Source organism: Solanum verrucosum, unplaced genomic scaffold, assembly GCF_900185275.1.
Source record: "Solanum verrucosum unplaced genomic scaffold, falcon-dt-bn FXZP01000129.1, whole genome shotgun sequence".
In the NCBI taxonomy this organism is placed as follows: Eukaryota; Viridiplantae; Streptophyta; class Magnoliopsida; order Solanales; family Solanaceae; genus Solanum; species Solanum verrucosum.
Window position 1 is genome coordinate 364310 of NW_026020333.1, and position 16866 is coordinate 381175.

At 34.2% G+C, this 16866-nt stretch overlaps 1 protein-coding gene across 1 annotated transcript; it reads right to left on the reverse strand.

The window, feature by feature from the left end:
* Nucleotides 1-505: 505 nt before the first annotated feature.
* LOC125836825 (O-fucosyltransferase 27) lies at nt 506-16415 on the reverse strand. The gene is made up of 10 exons (XM_049515985.1): nt 16056-16415; nt 15090-15174; nt 14138-14208; nt 13973-14061; nt 13373-13616; nt 12519-12631; nt 12354-12444; nt 12119-12247; nt 11256-11806; nt 506-977 (listed from the first exon to the last, which is right to left on the reverse strand). The coding sequence occupies exons 1-10, from the start codon at nt 16269-16271 to the stop codon at nt 506-508; spliced, it is 2061 nt and encodes a 686-aa protein (XP_049371942.1). The 5' UTR covers nt 16272-16415.
* Between the last annotated feature and the right edge of the window lie 451 nt (nt 16416-16866).

The following is a 16866-nucleotide window of genomic DNA, read 5'->3' on the forward strand; positions in this document are numbered from 1 at the left end:
TACAAATATTGTTTTAGAAAGGGTGCTTACTTGTAAGATCTAGCGATTAATCAAATTATTACATTGGGGATGAACGTAACAGGGAAAGTTGCTAAATCAGATTAACGAACATTAATTTAATATGCTAATAAGTCCCAATTACAGGACCTTAAAAATATCATAAAATAGAGCAGAATCAATAAGAGTTATAACTTACTACAATCCTACTCTCATCATGTGAAGTGATTGTGTAAATATTTTTTACATTGACGGTGCGTAGAACTTAAACTCTTTCCTGTTTAACTAGCTCTACACAATTGTGAAATACTTTACACCACCAGCTTCCATTTTGTATCCAGATTACCAGAAATCAAGTGTCACCCTAAACTACAACTGTTCTTCTGTGAAAATTGGATTCCCAACAATCAGAAATGTCAGTTGGAGCATCTGTTGGTCTAGCTAAGCTTACCTCAAGTCGTACGAGCTTCCCTAGTCTGCATGTGTTGTTAAAAAGAGACCAATGCAGTTAGCGAGAGTCTCCTCCTTCGAGTTCTTCTTGATCCTCCACAAGAGCTTCTTCTTTGTTGCTAATGTCTCCGCTATCACCTTCTTGATCGCCATTACCCAGCCACAAGAACAGACCCGAGGAGGCAGAATCATCTTTGTCATTTTCCTCTTCTGTTTCTTCCGTTGATTGAGAAGAAGTGGGGACATTCATCCAAGAAGGGCATTGGCCTATTTGTCCAGAAAACACTGGAATATCATATTTTGGCATAGGGCTTGAAGTGTTGACTAATCTCTTCATGGAATCATTTGCAATGCAAGAACATTCAGGAACTGGAAATGCAAGAAAAGACCGTGATTTGGATATTTTGGATTCCTCCAACAATCCATCGATTAAACTTCTTCTTAATTGTTTGCGCAGTGAGGTTATCCAAGTGTGGTTGGGTTGATAAAGAGTATCGCGAATCTCCTCAAAAAGTTTGGCAATTTCTTTCCTGCATTAACTCAGATAACAACACATCAGAAACCTGTCAAGGAATATATTATCCTATTTGTGTTACAACTAAAAATTCTCCAAATGGTGAAGGCAAATATGGAGATCTAAGTAGGTTGACATGCAGGTGACTTTGCAGCCAAAAAGCACAAATTGGACGACAAGCAAATATACGCTCTACTAGCACAGACCTTAGTGCTAGTCCATAAGTTACATTTTACACACTAAAGACATTTTCCTTTGGCTGTTCTCAGTCATGGAGGTCAACTAACAAGTGAAACCTGCGGGAATTACCAGGTCTCATATTCAAACACCTAGTATTTTGTTATCAAACATGGATTTGTGTCAACTATTGAAACTTACCCTGTCTTATCAACACAACCTTCCATTGGGCATACATGTTCCATTTAATGTATGAAGGAACAAGAGATTAGTGCAATAAAGCCATGAAGAGTTGCAGTTCTAGCATACTCCCAGTATCTTGATTAAAGGAATAAGAATGACCATAGATTAGAAAAGATGAAGAAATGTGGACAACTGAGGTTAATAACAAATTCAGATTCAATTACATCTTTTATGATTCAACTCAGAGTTTAATCAATGGTTTGCAGGGTTACAGTGCAAGTCATGTCACTAAAGCAACTGCGTTTGCTTGCAAACACTGGAATATAACTGTCCCACCCATTTTTTTTTTCAACCATACGCCATTAGAGGAAACTTCCAATTTTGCAAAAACTGAATGTTCTCTAATGGAATTTGATTGACAAAAGTTCCAAACATTTTTACAGTGCTTGCAAAAACTGGAAAAGAAAAATAATTGTTGTCTTTTACATCCAAATGCAGGTTAACATGTAATACCCATTAGAGTTACAGTTCAACAAACTAGCATACTTGTAGTATTTTGTGCTTGAGCTGAGAGTGTCATGAGCTAGAGCTATGTTGTTCGGACTCTCCAAAAATGATGTTGTACCAGTGTCACCCATCGACATTCATGAAGAGTCCGAGCAACATAGAGCCAGAGTTACATGTTCTAGGAAGAGCAAGCTAGAGAGCTATGAGCCAAGGCTTACAATATGAAGCTCTGATGATTAACAATAAAGTAGCAAAACATAACTAAGATATGCAAGAACCAGGTCCTTCACATGTCTCAACAAAGGACCGGTAGTATTTTTTTGAGAAAGAAAAACAAAGGACTGATAGTATTCATAACAAGATATTACAAGGAACAAGTCCCTTTCCATGTTGCTACCAAGAAGTGTACTACAACAGAAACATTTCTTAGCATGATCAAAATAGAGAGTTATCAAGAAGTGCATCATATGCAGTAAAGAAACAAGGTCCATCACGGTGAACTGGAAGAGACTGTAGATAATTAAGCCAAGGCAGATTCCAAGTGTGTAGAAGATTCCATGAAGAATTGGAATCGCGACAAATCCAGAGAAGGAGCAAGAAAAATATGGAAACATTACTATATTTACCAATGAGGAAGAAACTTTGAAAATAGTAGAAAATAAGCCAAATGCGTGAAGGAAACCATGTCAAGTAAGGACTAAAATCTTAACAGGTTATTGTTGAGAACAAAGGAGGGTTTTCATTGCAAGTATTATGTGCGGAATGGTTGATGTTCACAAAATTCAATGCTGAATATTGATGAAGAGCTGAAGTGATAGACAGACAGATGAAGAACTCAGTTCCTTCGATATCAGTCCATCAAATTGATGTGATTGGATGAAGTAGCAGCAGACTTATGGAGTATGTTTTTAGCTCTTTTTGGCCTCAAATGGGTCATGCCTCGGAATATCAGGGGTGTTTTGATAAGCTGGAGTTGCTGGAAAGTTGATAGCACCATCAAGAGAATCTGGAAGATGATACCTGCAGCCATTTTTTAGAGTATCTGGAATGAAAGGAATAGAAGATGCTTTGATGGAATATCAACTACCTACCAATCTTTAAAAGCTAATTGCCTCATGTTTTTGTATATTTGGGTTTATTTATCCCCTCTAGATTCCCCTGATTCATTTCTGAACTTTGTCAGCCCCCTGACACATTTCTGAACTTTGTCAGCCCCCTGACTCTTAACTAACAATGTAAAGGAGAGCTGACCTTTTGCTACTAAGCTTTTGTAACTATTATGCATCTACTTGATTGGAAATAGAACTAATTAAGCATAAAAAAAAGTAAGAAGTGTGATAATGAGAACCTTACCGTTGGTTTTTCATTGGAAAAAAAGAAGTTCAAGGAGCAAAAATCTGATTATCCAGATGATCAAAATTGAAGAAGGCAAGGAGAAGAATTGGAGAACGTCACTGCCTCAACAAAATTACTTGGAAACACACACTTATAAACCTTCCTTCTTTTAGCAAACAAACTTATTTTCAGGTCACCTCTGAAAACCAAGACCAAAAACTATCTTATTTCATGGCAGTGTTGTAAGTTAATGTAATAATCTATTTGGTTTGGTCAGTATGAATTAAAAGGATGCATCAAAATATCTTCCATTTTGGCGTTGATGTGTTCTCGAGTTGGAAATAAATACTACTTTTCTCTCATGAGGATTATACTAAACACTGTTGCTTTTTGATGATACCAAAAAGGGGAAAATTGAATTGATTAAAATACTACATAACTCTAAGATCATTGATGAAGAATGAACCTGGTTCCTAACTACTGACACTGGAACAGTTTGCTGAACGAATCAGGTCCTTGAAGCAAGAGTTATGAGTGAACCTGGTCCTTGAGAAAATATGATATGGATCTGAGCAGGTTTACTTAACCTAGCCTCCTACTGGTTGCTATGAGCGAAAGGTTAGTCCCAGAGAAAACTTAGCTAAGAGCTTCAGATCTTACTAAGTCTTGATGATAAACACGGAATTGGTTCTTAGGGAAAAGAATTGCACCTGAGTGCACATGCGACTACAATGAAGTGTCAAGTTTTTGTTGTGGGATGTTATGAGTTTGTCATCGTCAAAGAGGGGGAAATTGCTGAGCTGAGAGTGTCATGAGCTAGAGAGCTACATGTGTTGGAGAGAGCAATGTGAGCTACATGTGCTAGGGAGAGCAATGTGAGCTATAAGCTAAAACTAATTCGAGTTGAATCGGGATGACAAGAGCAGGGGTGTAGTTACACTCATGTCAGGGTGTCCAATTGGACACCTTCGTCGGAAAATTATACCGTATATACAAGTAAAATGATAAACAAAGTGGTTAAATAACATATTCTAGACACCCTTGACACAACAATGTGATGTAGGCATGTAGCCCAGTGGTTTCAGCCTTCAAGGCGCCTTGAAAGAGACAAGACACGCAAACTTCAAGTGTTCATATCTCACTAGTAGCAGCTCTTTTTATCCACTTTTTAAGAAGACCAGGCTCACTTAAGCACCTGGACACCCTTCGTGAAATTTCTGGCTCTGCAACTGGACAAGAGGTTGCTACTTACGCCTATATAAAGGATCTAATTGATGCTTGTGAATATATTCATACAAAGAGAGAAGACAGTAAGCCTGGCAGCGGAACTATCGAATCGGCACCGACCGAAACCGGCGTCCTCCGAGTAGAAAAATATCGGAACCGAAACTGGACCGGTACCAATAGTTCCAGAATTTTTTCCTTGTACCATCCCGGACCGGATCGGGATAACGACTCTTTTTTAAGAAACAATTAATTCATTATTAAAATTAAAAAATTACGAAATATTTCTTTTAAAAGTCTAATTCAAAATTAAAAAATTACGAAATATTTCAATCTTTAAAAGTTTAAACTCTATTTAAATTTCAATCTTTAGAAGTTTAAATTTCAAACTTTATATTTTAAAAGTTTGAATTTCAATCTTTAAAGTTTAAATTTCAAACTTGGGACAAAAGACAAATATACCCCCGAACTATCGTAAATGGTATGTAGATACCCTCCGTCATACTTTTGGGACATTGATGCGCCTGTCATCCATAAACTAGAGCGTATATACACTTCGCTCTAACGGAAGACTATAGGACACGTGGTGCAATTTTATCTGTCGGATAAGTTTATGTGTATGTCCGTTAGTATAAAGGATATATATATATGTTCTAATTTTTTGACAACAGGGGCATCAATGTTCCAAAAGTATGACGGAGGATATTTGCATACCATTTATAATAGCTCGGGGGTATATTTGTCCTTTTAAAAGTTTAAGTTTCAAACTTTAATTTTTAAATTATAACCGTCATTTGAAAATATAATAAAAAAAGACTTGTATTAAAATTGAAGACAATAATTAAAAAAAGATTAAGGTGAATAGCCTATAGTTTTATTAATAAAAATTAAATAGTACAATTTGAGTTACATAATATTAGTAGAAGACCTAATCTACACAGCCACCTTCTAGAAAGGGTTTCGTTTGAATTAGACCTCAAATTATCATACTAATAGTTCATGGTACTAAGCAAGTCTTGTCTTAAATCATATAACATTTCTCTAGTAACATGATCTGGAATTGGTTGATCGGCTAATTCCTCAAATGCATCAATGTTGTCGTCACTAAAATCTTGTAACATTTCATCAATATCATTTTCAAATTGGGTAGGTAAAGTTGGACGCCCATAACTCCTTCTCTCGACATTAATTCAATCTCTAAATAATACCGATATCTCCAAGTTGTCTGCTGCTAATATATACCTATGCTCTCCAATTTGAAATCTTGCTGCACTAGAAGGGCCTTCCGAAGCTACTAATGATGCTTGAATAGCTAACACATCCCGAGCCACCAGTTGAAGTTTTGGAAATCCTTTGTCGCGATTGCTTCACCAATCTAGAAGATCAGGTAAACCTTGGAATGCTTAATAGTTTTCGTACACTGATTAATATATGCATTAAAATCATTTTTTTCCTCATGACTAAGTTCAAGATAACTTTCTAGGATATCATCAATATTATCTTCATTATATCTACAACTAGAAGTTTCATGTTCTTCATTACGTACTACATTTATTCTACGAGAATTATACAAACCATACAATTTTCTAGCTTCCATTTTATACTATATTTAATTGTTGTCAAGCTAGGTGTTTCAAAAACTTGAATATCTCAATTTAAATATATTTTTTCAGTTATTCGTGATGCACCTACATCTTTGTAAGTTTGGTTTAAAAAATAAGCAGTTAAATAAACTTGAGGAATAGGAAAAAAATACTTTTTAAATCATAGACTTAACATAATCTTCAAATCTTGGTTTTTTTTTGAATTTATAAAATTTACTAGAATAGCACAAATATTTGGTAAAACAAAGCAAATGGTTGGATAATAAAGTCCAAAAATTTGTTTTGTAGCTAAATAAAAACTTTTATAAGTTCTTTTACGTCATTCCAATCAAGTCTATAGTCCATATTTGAATTATGAGCATTTGTAAAGGTTTTCTATATTCATAAGCGACTTGAAGCATTTCAAATAAAGAATTTTATCTAGTACACACTGATTTTGGAATTTTTCTAAGGGAAAGATTAAATTCACGACAACGATTTTCAAATTCTCTACATCTAGACTTTGCTTGACATTTAAAAATTAAATGACATGCAGTTTCACATTTTATGTAACCATTATTATACATTGCTATATCATCTCTAACAATCAAATTATATATGTGTGCAGCACACCTAATATGAAAACCATCAATAAAAACCGGGCAAAGACTCGGTTTTAGTATTTCAAAAGCAGATGTACTATTAGAAGCATTATCTAGGGTGACACTCATTACTTTATCACAAATTTCATAGTTTTGTAAAACATCTACAATAGTTTGAACTATCAGTTTTATGCATTTCACAACATTTATAACCTAAAATTCTTTTTTGCATAATCCAATGGGCAGTAATAGTGAAATAATCATTACCATTAACACTACGACCCATATTAGAAGTAATAATCAATTTACAAGTATTATAATAAAATAAACAACGAAGATATTTAAAATGTTGACCTTGATAATCAAAAATAGCATTTTTAATTATATTTCTTGTAAAACCTTTAAAATGTGGATTATACACAATTTGAATATAATGAATAAAATCGGGATTTTCAGCAAAACTAAAAGGCAAGCTAATAACAACAATTATTTTAGCTAATTCTTCAAGATCTTTTTCTCTACTAGGGCAAGAAACATTAGAAGGGTTTAATTGCGATTGAACCACATTAGAACCCCCTACTCCTACAGATGCATTAGGAAGGGGATACCATTCTTTTTAGCTTCGGTTACAGGTTTCACATGCAAATATTCATTTTTACAACATCTCATTAAATGATTACTCAAATAACCTGTCCCACCATGTTTTCCAACAGTTTTATGATTCATTCTATTTTACATTTATTGCAAATAGCTTGTGTTTTATCTTCACTTTGAGTCATAAATTGCCACAACTGATTTTTTGCCAGTTCTGGTCCGACTCAATTTTTATTTTTTTTAATAATTAAATCAAATATAGCCATTGCAAGCCGTTGGGTAGAGGGTATTGGGCCCCACCCAATGGCTATTTCAGCCTTTAACCCCCCAAAACACTCCCCAACCCCCCACCCAAACTCTTTTCAATACCCTTAAGTGTTAAATTTACATTTTTGTCCTATTTTTTAACTATAAAACCCCCCAAACTTTCGTTATTTTTACTCACAAATATTCTTCATCTTTTATTCTCTCAACTCTCAACTCTCAACTCTCATGTCTCTAATCTCTACTAAAAAATCTGTTGTGTGACAATTTATGACTCAAAGTGAAGATAAAACACAAGTTATTTGCAATAAATGTAAACATAGAGTGAATCATAAAACTGTGGGAAAACAGGATGGGACAGGACATTTGAGTAATCATTTAATGGGATGTTATAAAAATGAATTTTTGCATGCTAAAGTTGTAGCCGAAGCTAAAAAGAATGGTATCCCTTTCCTAATGCATTTGTAGGAGTAGCGAGCTCTAATATGGTCCAATCGCAATTAAAATTTTCTAATGTTTCTAGCGCTAGTACACAACGCTCATATAGTAGAGAAAAAGATCTTGAAGAATTAACTAAAATGATTGTTGTTATTGGCTTGCCCTTAGTTTTGCTGAAAATCCCAATTTTATTCATTATATTCAAATTGTGTATAATCCATATTTTGAAGGTATTACAAGAAACACAATTAAAAAGGCTATTTTCTGATTATCAAGGTCAACATTTTAAATATCTTCGTTGTTTATTTTATTATAATACTTGTAAATTGGGTATTACTTCTGATATGGGTCGTAGTGTTAATGGTAATGATTATTTCACATTACTGCCCATTGGATCGATGAAAATTGGATTATGCCAAAACGAATTTTAGGTTATAAATATTGTAAAATGCATAAAATCGGTAGTTACATAGCTCAAACTATTGTAGACGTTTTACAAAACTATGAAATTTGTGATAAAATAATTAGTGTCACCCTAGATAATGCTTCTAATAATACATCTACTGTTGAAATACTAAAACAAACTCTTTGCCTTATTTATATTGATGGTTTTCATATTAGGTTTGTTGCATACATATATAATTTGATTGTTAGAGATGATATAACAATGTATAGTTATGGTTGCATAAAATGTGAAACTGCATGTCATTTTATTTTTAAATGTCAAGTAAAGTCTAAACATAGAGAATTTGAAAATCATTGTCGTGAATTTAATCTGCCCCCTAGAAAAATTACAAAATCACTGTGTACTAGATGAAATTCTTTATTTGAAATGCTTCAAGTCGCTTATGAATAGAGAAAACCTTTACAAATGGTTTGTAATGTTCATAATTCAAATATGGACTATATACATAATGAAAATGATTGGAATGACGTAAAAGAACTTATAGAATTTTTAAAAGTTTTTTATTTAGCTACAAAACAAATTTTTGGACTTAATTATCCAACTATTTGCTCTGTTTACCAAATATTTGTGCTATTTCTAGTAAATTTTATAAATTCAAAAATAAACCAAGATTTGAAGATTCTGTTAAGTTTGATTGAAAAATTTTAAAAATATTGTTTTCCTATTTCTCAAATTTATTTAACTGCTTGTTTTTTAAACCCAACTTACAAAGATGTAGGTTCATCACGAATGGTTGAAAAAATATATTTAAATTTAGATATTTAAGATTTTGAAACAGCTAGCTTGACAACTGTTAAAGATAGTATAAAAATTGAAGCTAGAAAATTGTATGACTTGTATAATTCAGGTAGAATAAATGTAGTACGTAATGAAGAACTTGAAACGTCTAGGTGTAGATATAATGAAGATAATATTGATGATATGCTAGAAAGTTATCTTGAACTTAGTCATGAGGAAAAAAATGATTTTGAAGCATATATTAATTAGTGTACGGATAAGGATTCACAAGGTTTACCTGATCTTCTAGATTGGTGGAGCAATCACGGCAAGGGATTTCCAAAACTTCAACCGGTGGCTCGGGATGTGTTAGCTATTCAAGCATCTTCAGTAGCTTTGAAAGGCCCTTTTAGTGCAGCAAGATTTCAAATTGGAGAGCATAGGTATTCATTAGCAGCAGACAGCTTGGAGATATCAGTATTATTTAGAGATTAGATTAATGCCGAGAGGAGTTATGGGGCCCAGCTTTACCTACCCAATTTGAAAATGATATTGATGAAATGTTGCAAGATCTTAGTGACGACGGCACTGATGCATTGGAGGAACTAGCTGATCAACCAATTCTAGATCATGTTACTAGAGAAATGTTAAATGATTTAAGACAAGACTTGCTTGGTACCATGAACTATTAGTATGATAATTTGAGGTCTAATTCAAATAGAACCCTTCCTAGAAGGTGGTTGTGTAGATTAAGTCTTCTACTAATATTTTGTAACTCAAATTATACTATTTATTAATAAACTATAGGTTATTCGCCTTAATCTTTTTTTTTTATTATTATTGTCTTCAATTTTAATACATCTCTTTTTTTAATTATATTTTCAAATGACAAAGTTGAAACTTAAGTTATAATTTGAAATTTTAAAAAAATTAAAAATCAAAGTTTGAAATTTAAACTTTTAAGTGAGAAAAAGGACAAATATACCCCCGAACTATTATAAATGGTATGCAGATACCCTCCATCATACTTTTGGGACATTGGTGCCCCTGTCGTCCAAAAATTAGAGCATATATACCCTCTATACTAACGGACATACACGTGTCATAATCTTATCCGCCTATCCGACAGATAAGATTGTACCACGTGTCCCTATATAGTCTTCCGTTAGAGTGAAGGGTATATACGCTCTAGTTTATGGATGGCAGGGGCACCAATGTCCCAAAAGTATGACGGAGGATATCTGCATACCATTTACGATAATTCGGAGATATATTTGTCCTTCATCCCAAGTTTAAAATATAAACTTTTAAACTTTGAAATTTAAACTTTTAAAGTTTAAAATATAAACTTTTAAAGTTTGAAAGTTAAACTTCTAAAGATTGAAATTTAAATAGAGTTTAAACTTTTAAAGATTGCAATTTAAACTTTTAAAGATTGAAATATTTCGTAATTTTTTAATTTTAAATTAGACTTTTAAAAGAAATATTTCGTAATTTTTTAATTTTAATAATTAATTTTTTATTTTTTTAAAAAAAGAGTTGTTATCCCGGTTTACCGGTCCGGTATTGTCCCGGACCGGTACAGTACAAGGAAAAATTCCGGAACTACCGGTTCCGGTCTTTTTCCGCATGGAGGACGCCGGTTCCGAACAGTGCCGATTCGGTAGTTCCTTTACCGGTTCCGCTGCCAGGCCTAAGTTCAGTACATAAGTACAAAAATTAATATCCTAATAGCATTTGTATATAATCTAGACAAAAATTATGGGAGGTGGGGGTGGGGTAGGGGTGTGGGGTGGGGGGATGGGGGTACAGGGTGGGTTGAAGATGAGGTGTGTTGAAGGGTGGGGAGGACGAAATCAATGTGGAATGCTAGTTGTGGAACTTGTTTTCCTAGAGAAAATATTTTCCAAAAACTATGAACAACCGAAAGTGGAAAAACTGAAAAACATTCTCCATACGGAACACACCCTTAGTTTCACAAGTAACACCAGTAACACCAATTATTTTTGTAGCTAAGTTGTTTTATTCAGTCATGAAATAGAACCAACTTTAAGCCCATTTACCAACCCTGGCCCTAATTTAGAAGAAAAAGAGAACATTTGGAGTACAGAGAGAAAAATAAGAAGTGTGAATAAGACATGACCAGTAGGAAAAGAGTGAGTGAGTAAATGACCAAAAGGATTGTTTGCTTCGGAATACATTACCTGTCCAGACCATAAGTTCTAGATGCAGGAAACTGATACAGTCTATGACCCACAACCAAACTAGCAAGATTTGGGTTTCCTTTACCATCACGGTCAAATCCAGTGATGAATACATCTGCTTCAGTGCAAACCATATAGTCAATTGCTTCCCACAGTAACCGATGAGCATTAGTTCTCAACTCCATGATGGTACTTTCCGGCTCATCGTCACTCTCGGCTACCCAACCCCACCAACCTTCAACATTGTACATCTTCGGTCGTGCTGGGGGAGGTGGTAGTGGACGAGGTCGTGGGCCAGAATTTTTCCATGCCTGTGATCTCATGACCACATTATCTGAAGGTGGAGGTATTGAATATTGGTCAACAAGGTTTGCCTCCTGACCATATACTTTATCCCACTCCAGAGGAGAGCTTAAGGAAGTCCTATCAACAACATTCTCAAACATAGCATGCAGTGGAATTAACTTCTTCACCCCACCAAAGACCTCTCCGCCAGATATATAAATGATAGTGTCGGATGAGTAACCATATGCTCGAAGGAGAATACCAATCTGTCAGAAAATTCACTTGACTAAATATTATTTCAAACAAAATTTTCTCAATATATACCTATATATTATAATGAATTACGTTTCTCAATACATACCTTCCCATGTCTCAACTTAATGAGGTAATACAGAGACATGAAGAACAAATGACCACAGTAAGACAAGCCTCATCGTATGAAAAGGGGCAATTAACATGAAAAGCCTTAGATAAGTTGGTCTTGAAACTATTGCTAGGAAGGACATCACAAGTTCTCATATTTAGTAATGCAAGAATTCGTGGGAAGATTTTATATTAAACTGAAGGATGCAAGGTACCTCTTCAGGCATGAGAGGACACAAGCCATTACGATATTGTTCTGCTGAATCTGAAGAAAGATTCCCCTTCAGAATTCCACGTTTTATCATCCATGCACGCCTGTGCATGATGAGTTCAGTATGTACATCCTAGAGGAAAAATATATGGGCAGAACATACGTCAGATACAAGACAAATAATATGTGCAAAGCTAAACCTTGGTTCGCCATATGATGCTCCCAAGTTCTGAACATACCTGAAAAAGTTCTGCACAACCATAATATGCTAAAGCATCTCTGGTCATCCCCGGATCATAGGCAATAAATGGTTGTCCTGAAGCTCTTATTCTGTGAGAACACAAGAAAGAAGCATAACCAAAAACAATCTTCATTTCAATGAGTAATAGAAATTAGTAAGTTACCTATTCAAGATTTTAATAGCGAGATTTTGGACCTCCTCTCTGAACCGTAAGGCATGAAAAGCAACCCTGCATCTCAGCTTTTGATACTCAACAAGTGGTGGAGGCAGGATAGACTGACTCATACACAGTAAAACATGACAGTCAAAATGTGAAGAAACAGTATGGTCAGAATGGACATGAAGAGCGGATGCATAGATCATCAGAAAAGAAGAACGAAGAAATAGGACTGCATATTCAAAAGAAGAACAAAGTGTCAAGCAGCATTGCAACAATAAATATGCTGAACCAAACACAGCTAAAATATTTCCAATTAATGGATGACACATATTTACAATACATTATCTAAAAAGTTAAATTGAACTCAACCTTCTACAATTTACAGCACTCTTTCCGCAAAGCATAATGTTCCATAGTTTTATAGATATGTAACAACTATTGGGTCTTTGAGTACTAGTATAAAGATGAGAAGTCAGTAAACAATTACTTTACTGGAGATCAAAGATTAGTAGGTACATGCTTATGTAGATGAATGGTGATATAAGAAAGAGTTGGTTATCAAAGAAAAATAAAGGGTGAAAAAGAAAAGAGTCACTATTATGCTTCCATTTCAAGTCAAACTTGGTTGCATGAATGCAGAAGAGCTTGTGTAATAGAGATGAAAATGATTCCACCTCTTCCAAAATTATGATTCTCCTACTTTATCGAATTGGATGTCCTCGTAAAACTTCTTTTGAAATAATCCACATTTGTAAATTCTAATGCAACAAACCATCATAGTGTAATATTATGATCTTAAAAAAAAAAAGTAAAATCCAAGGGCATATTTTATTTGAAATAAAGGTAATGGATGTTACCTGCAAGCATCCACCACTATGAATAAGAAGCTCAACCACAGAGTGCTTAGTCAACATAGGAAGAACATGGTGCAGGTAAAAATATGGGGATGCCCCATGGGGAACTTTAAATGAAGGAATTTCTTTCTTTCTCCTCGCTCCTTTCAGATCTTTTGGAAGGGTTTTTACAATTTTGACATCTTTTGCTAGTGCTGCTATGAACTGATCCTCATTATAGAGGTACGGGAAACTCTTGAACTGAGTGCTGCAAAAATGAAGTAGCAAAATGTATAACGACTCGATCAGGCAGTTTAGCCATTTTGCAGTTGTATGTAATATAGATAATCATTCCATTAATATTTTAAATGTACTCCATAAGTTGAGCTCTGAAAGCAATAGTATGTATTGGCTATTCTGTACGTTCTGCCTTCACACTCTTAAGGTTATCAAAAAGACTATCCTCTACTGATTAAGATAAGTTGAGAGCTGAGGCCAATGTCCCATCATTTCTCTTTCTGCTTTTTTTAAAAAAATAAATAAGATATCTCATCTTTATGGAAAAAAGACTAGTATCATTCAATTTTTGCATCAATTCTCCAGATTTAATAAATTTGACAGAACCTTATTCCTTTGCTGCTTGTGGTTGATTGGATCTCTGGAATGACCAGGGTAGCGTTGAGGAGTCTCGCAACTACAACAACATCAGAAATCTGCCAGACAATTGAAGCCTAATAAATTACTGGAGTATTTAAAAGCAAGCCTATTATGCACCAGAGGATACCTTACCGCATTCCTAATCTCATGGAAACCCCCACGTATCTTGACAAAGATGAATCCAGTTGATTGCATTTCAGGAGCTGCAACAAGGTCACAATTGAAACAAATAGTAACAAGTAGAAAAAGAAATGGAAAACACCAAGCACAGCAGAAAATTTCTACTTACACATTTTTCAAACAGTTTATTCCAGAATGGATGTTAAAGGTTACTAAAGAAGCTGTGTGAAGTTGGCCTAGCCTCAGATTATATTAATATAGTAAAAGGATTGGCACTGGATAAGAAATGGCCAATTGCAGCATATGCAAGAACTCCACTATGAAAATATCAAGGCAGATTTCAGAAGGTCACAAAATGGATTATAAAAATGTCAAAATATCTTATGGAGTTTACAGTTAGTTAATTCATCCAGAAATACCAAATATTCCTTACCACACTCCACTCATTTAACTGTTTAAGTTAAGTTGCTTAAAGTACACCAACTTAAGCAGCTGGAGAGCATTGATTCAAGCAAAACACGTGTTACTTGCAGATGATTTTCTAAAAGTAAGTTCACATGCCCTTTGTAAAACAGAAAAATATTGCATCTGGAACTATATAGATGAATGGATATAATGCAACTGTCCTCAGATCTAGTTGACAGCTTAATATTTACTTCAGGTTTTGATTAGAGTTAGGAAACATCTAAATGGAGATGTTCGTCTTTATTTGATTGAAGATGGATGAACGGACACTTGGGCCGGAAACTGATTAGTCAGGGAAAATATGGTCCTTAACTTGATTATTTCCTAATAATTATTGTATCTCACAAGTCACATTAATTGGTTAATCAACAATATCTCAACCTTGAACTACAGTTATAAGTGATTGGGAACATTACAATTTCGAAATGCCAAACAAATTACCAAAGACTGCTATACCTGGCATGATATAGGCCACAAAAAATATGAAGGTGAATCTAACCTGCATAATCTCCACTCCGATTTGCAAGAGGATGTAAAGATTCAAAATGTCTAACTGGAGCCCATAGTCTACTGTAAGATGGATGCTGCATGAGAAAGTGTTCCATCAGTAGCCAACAAGAATACACATAATCAGCTCCAGCAACAGTAACTAACCATTCAGATCCATCAGCCCCCAGCAAAACACAAGAGTAACATGAACTATAGTTATTGCCGCTAACTAAAGCAAGAGAATGCAGCAGTCTAAAACAGGGATTTGAAGCTCAAGAAAAATTAGAAAATTAAAACAGGAAGAACTAAAGATGAGATCTTGGAAGGTGTTAAGCCTATATTGCTCGGACTCTCCAATTGTTGCCACACCCCTGTCAGATTCTCCAAAATGCACTACTTTTTGGAGTATCTGGCACCCATTGAAATTTTTGAAGATTCCGAGCAACACAGGTTTAATCACACATTACATTATCAGACCCCAAAAAAGAACAAACTAAGCATATTACCATTAACTCAAACAAGCAATTCAGCAATCTAAAATAGGGATTTGTAGTTTAGCATAAAAAGTTTAAAAAATAAAAAACAGGAATAACTAAAGATGAGATCTTGAAGGGATTTAAGCACATTACATTACATTAGCAGACACCAAAAAAAGTGTATCAGGAAACAATTTTTTAACCAATAACTCAAGCAAAGCAAATGCAGCAATCTAAAAGAGGGATTTTGAAGCTAAAACAAAAAGTTAAAGAATCAAAACATGAAGAACTAAAGATTAGATTTTTGAGGGGTTTAAGCACATTACATTGCATCAGCAGACCCCAAAAACCTGAATAACATGAAACTAATTTTGTCACCATGAACTCACAGCAAGCAAGAGCATCAGTCTGAAACAGAAACTGAAGCAAAAAAAAGTTCAAGAAAATTAAGGAAAAGGACTAAAGATGAGATCTTGGAGGGGTTTTATTAAGCACATTACATTACTAATGGAGAGATCTGATTTCTTGAATTTAGGCATCCATGACATGATTGTAACTGAAGAATGGTACTCATAAACAATCCCATATGTATGTTTAGCTAGAAGAAAATGGGTTAATAAAGAAATAACAGATAGAACTAGCCCAGCTAAAGCAACCAACTTCAGTTTAGACTTGAATAACATCTTCCCTTCATTTTTCACTGACACCCACTTCATCTTGTTGCTTTGCACAGCCCCAGTATCACAAAAAGACAGAATTGGATAAATAATTTGAGGATATGTGGGTTGTTCATCAATAGTAGTATATATAGTACTAAAAGATGATGAAAAAGAACTATTTGAATAATTGAGGGGCTTGAGCAAAATGAAAGGAGAAGTCAAAGTCAAGAGATTCATGAGAAGAGAGATAGAGACAACTCAACCGCGTATACAATGTTGTTATTACAAATGCTCAATGCTCATTCATAAATAAACAGGCGCGTGGAGAGCTTCACTTTGTTTTCCCTTTACTATTTACAAGTCGTTTGGAAGGTTGTAAAGAATAGTGTTGAAAACATTATACTAAATTTAAATCAATAATATTAGAGATTAGAGATTAGTAATTCAGATATTAGTTATGTTCACATTATTTATTAATATAGTATTTATTAAAAATAATATGTATTATACATTTTATTAAAAAAATTAATTATTAAATACAATATTTGCTAATATCATTGTTTGTTATCTATTAATTATACATAGGATAATATCAAATAGAGTGTATAACTAATGTACATTGAACAATTGCACAAACAAGGAAATAGTAATA

Coding starts and splice junctions, on each gene's coding strand:
- LOC125836825 (XM_049515985.1), bottom strand. CDS start 16,271: ATGAAGTGGGTGTCAGTGAAAAATGAAGGGAAGATGTTATTCAAGTCT. Junction 12,632..13,372: donor ATAGTGGTGGATGCTTGCAG/GTAACATCCATT, acceptor TGTATGAGTCAG/TCTATCCTGCCTCCACCACT. Junction 978..11,255: donor AGAACTTATGGTCTGGACAG/GTAATGTATTCC, acceptor GAGTTAATGCAG/GAAAGAAATTGCCAAACTTT.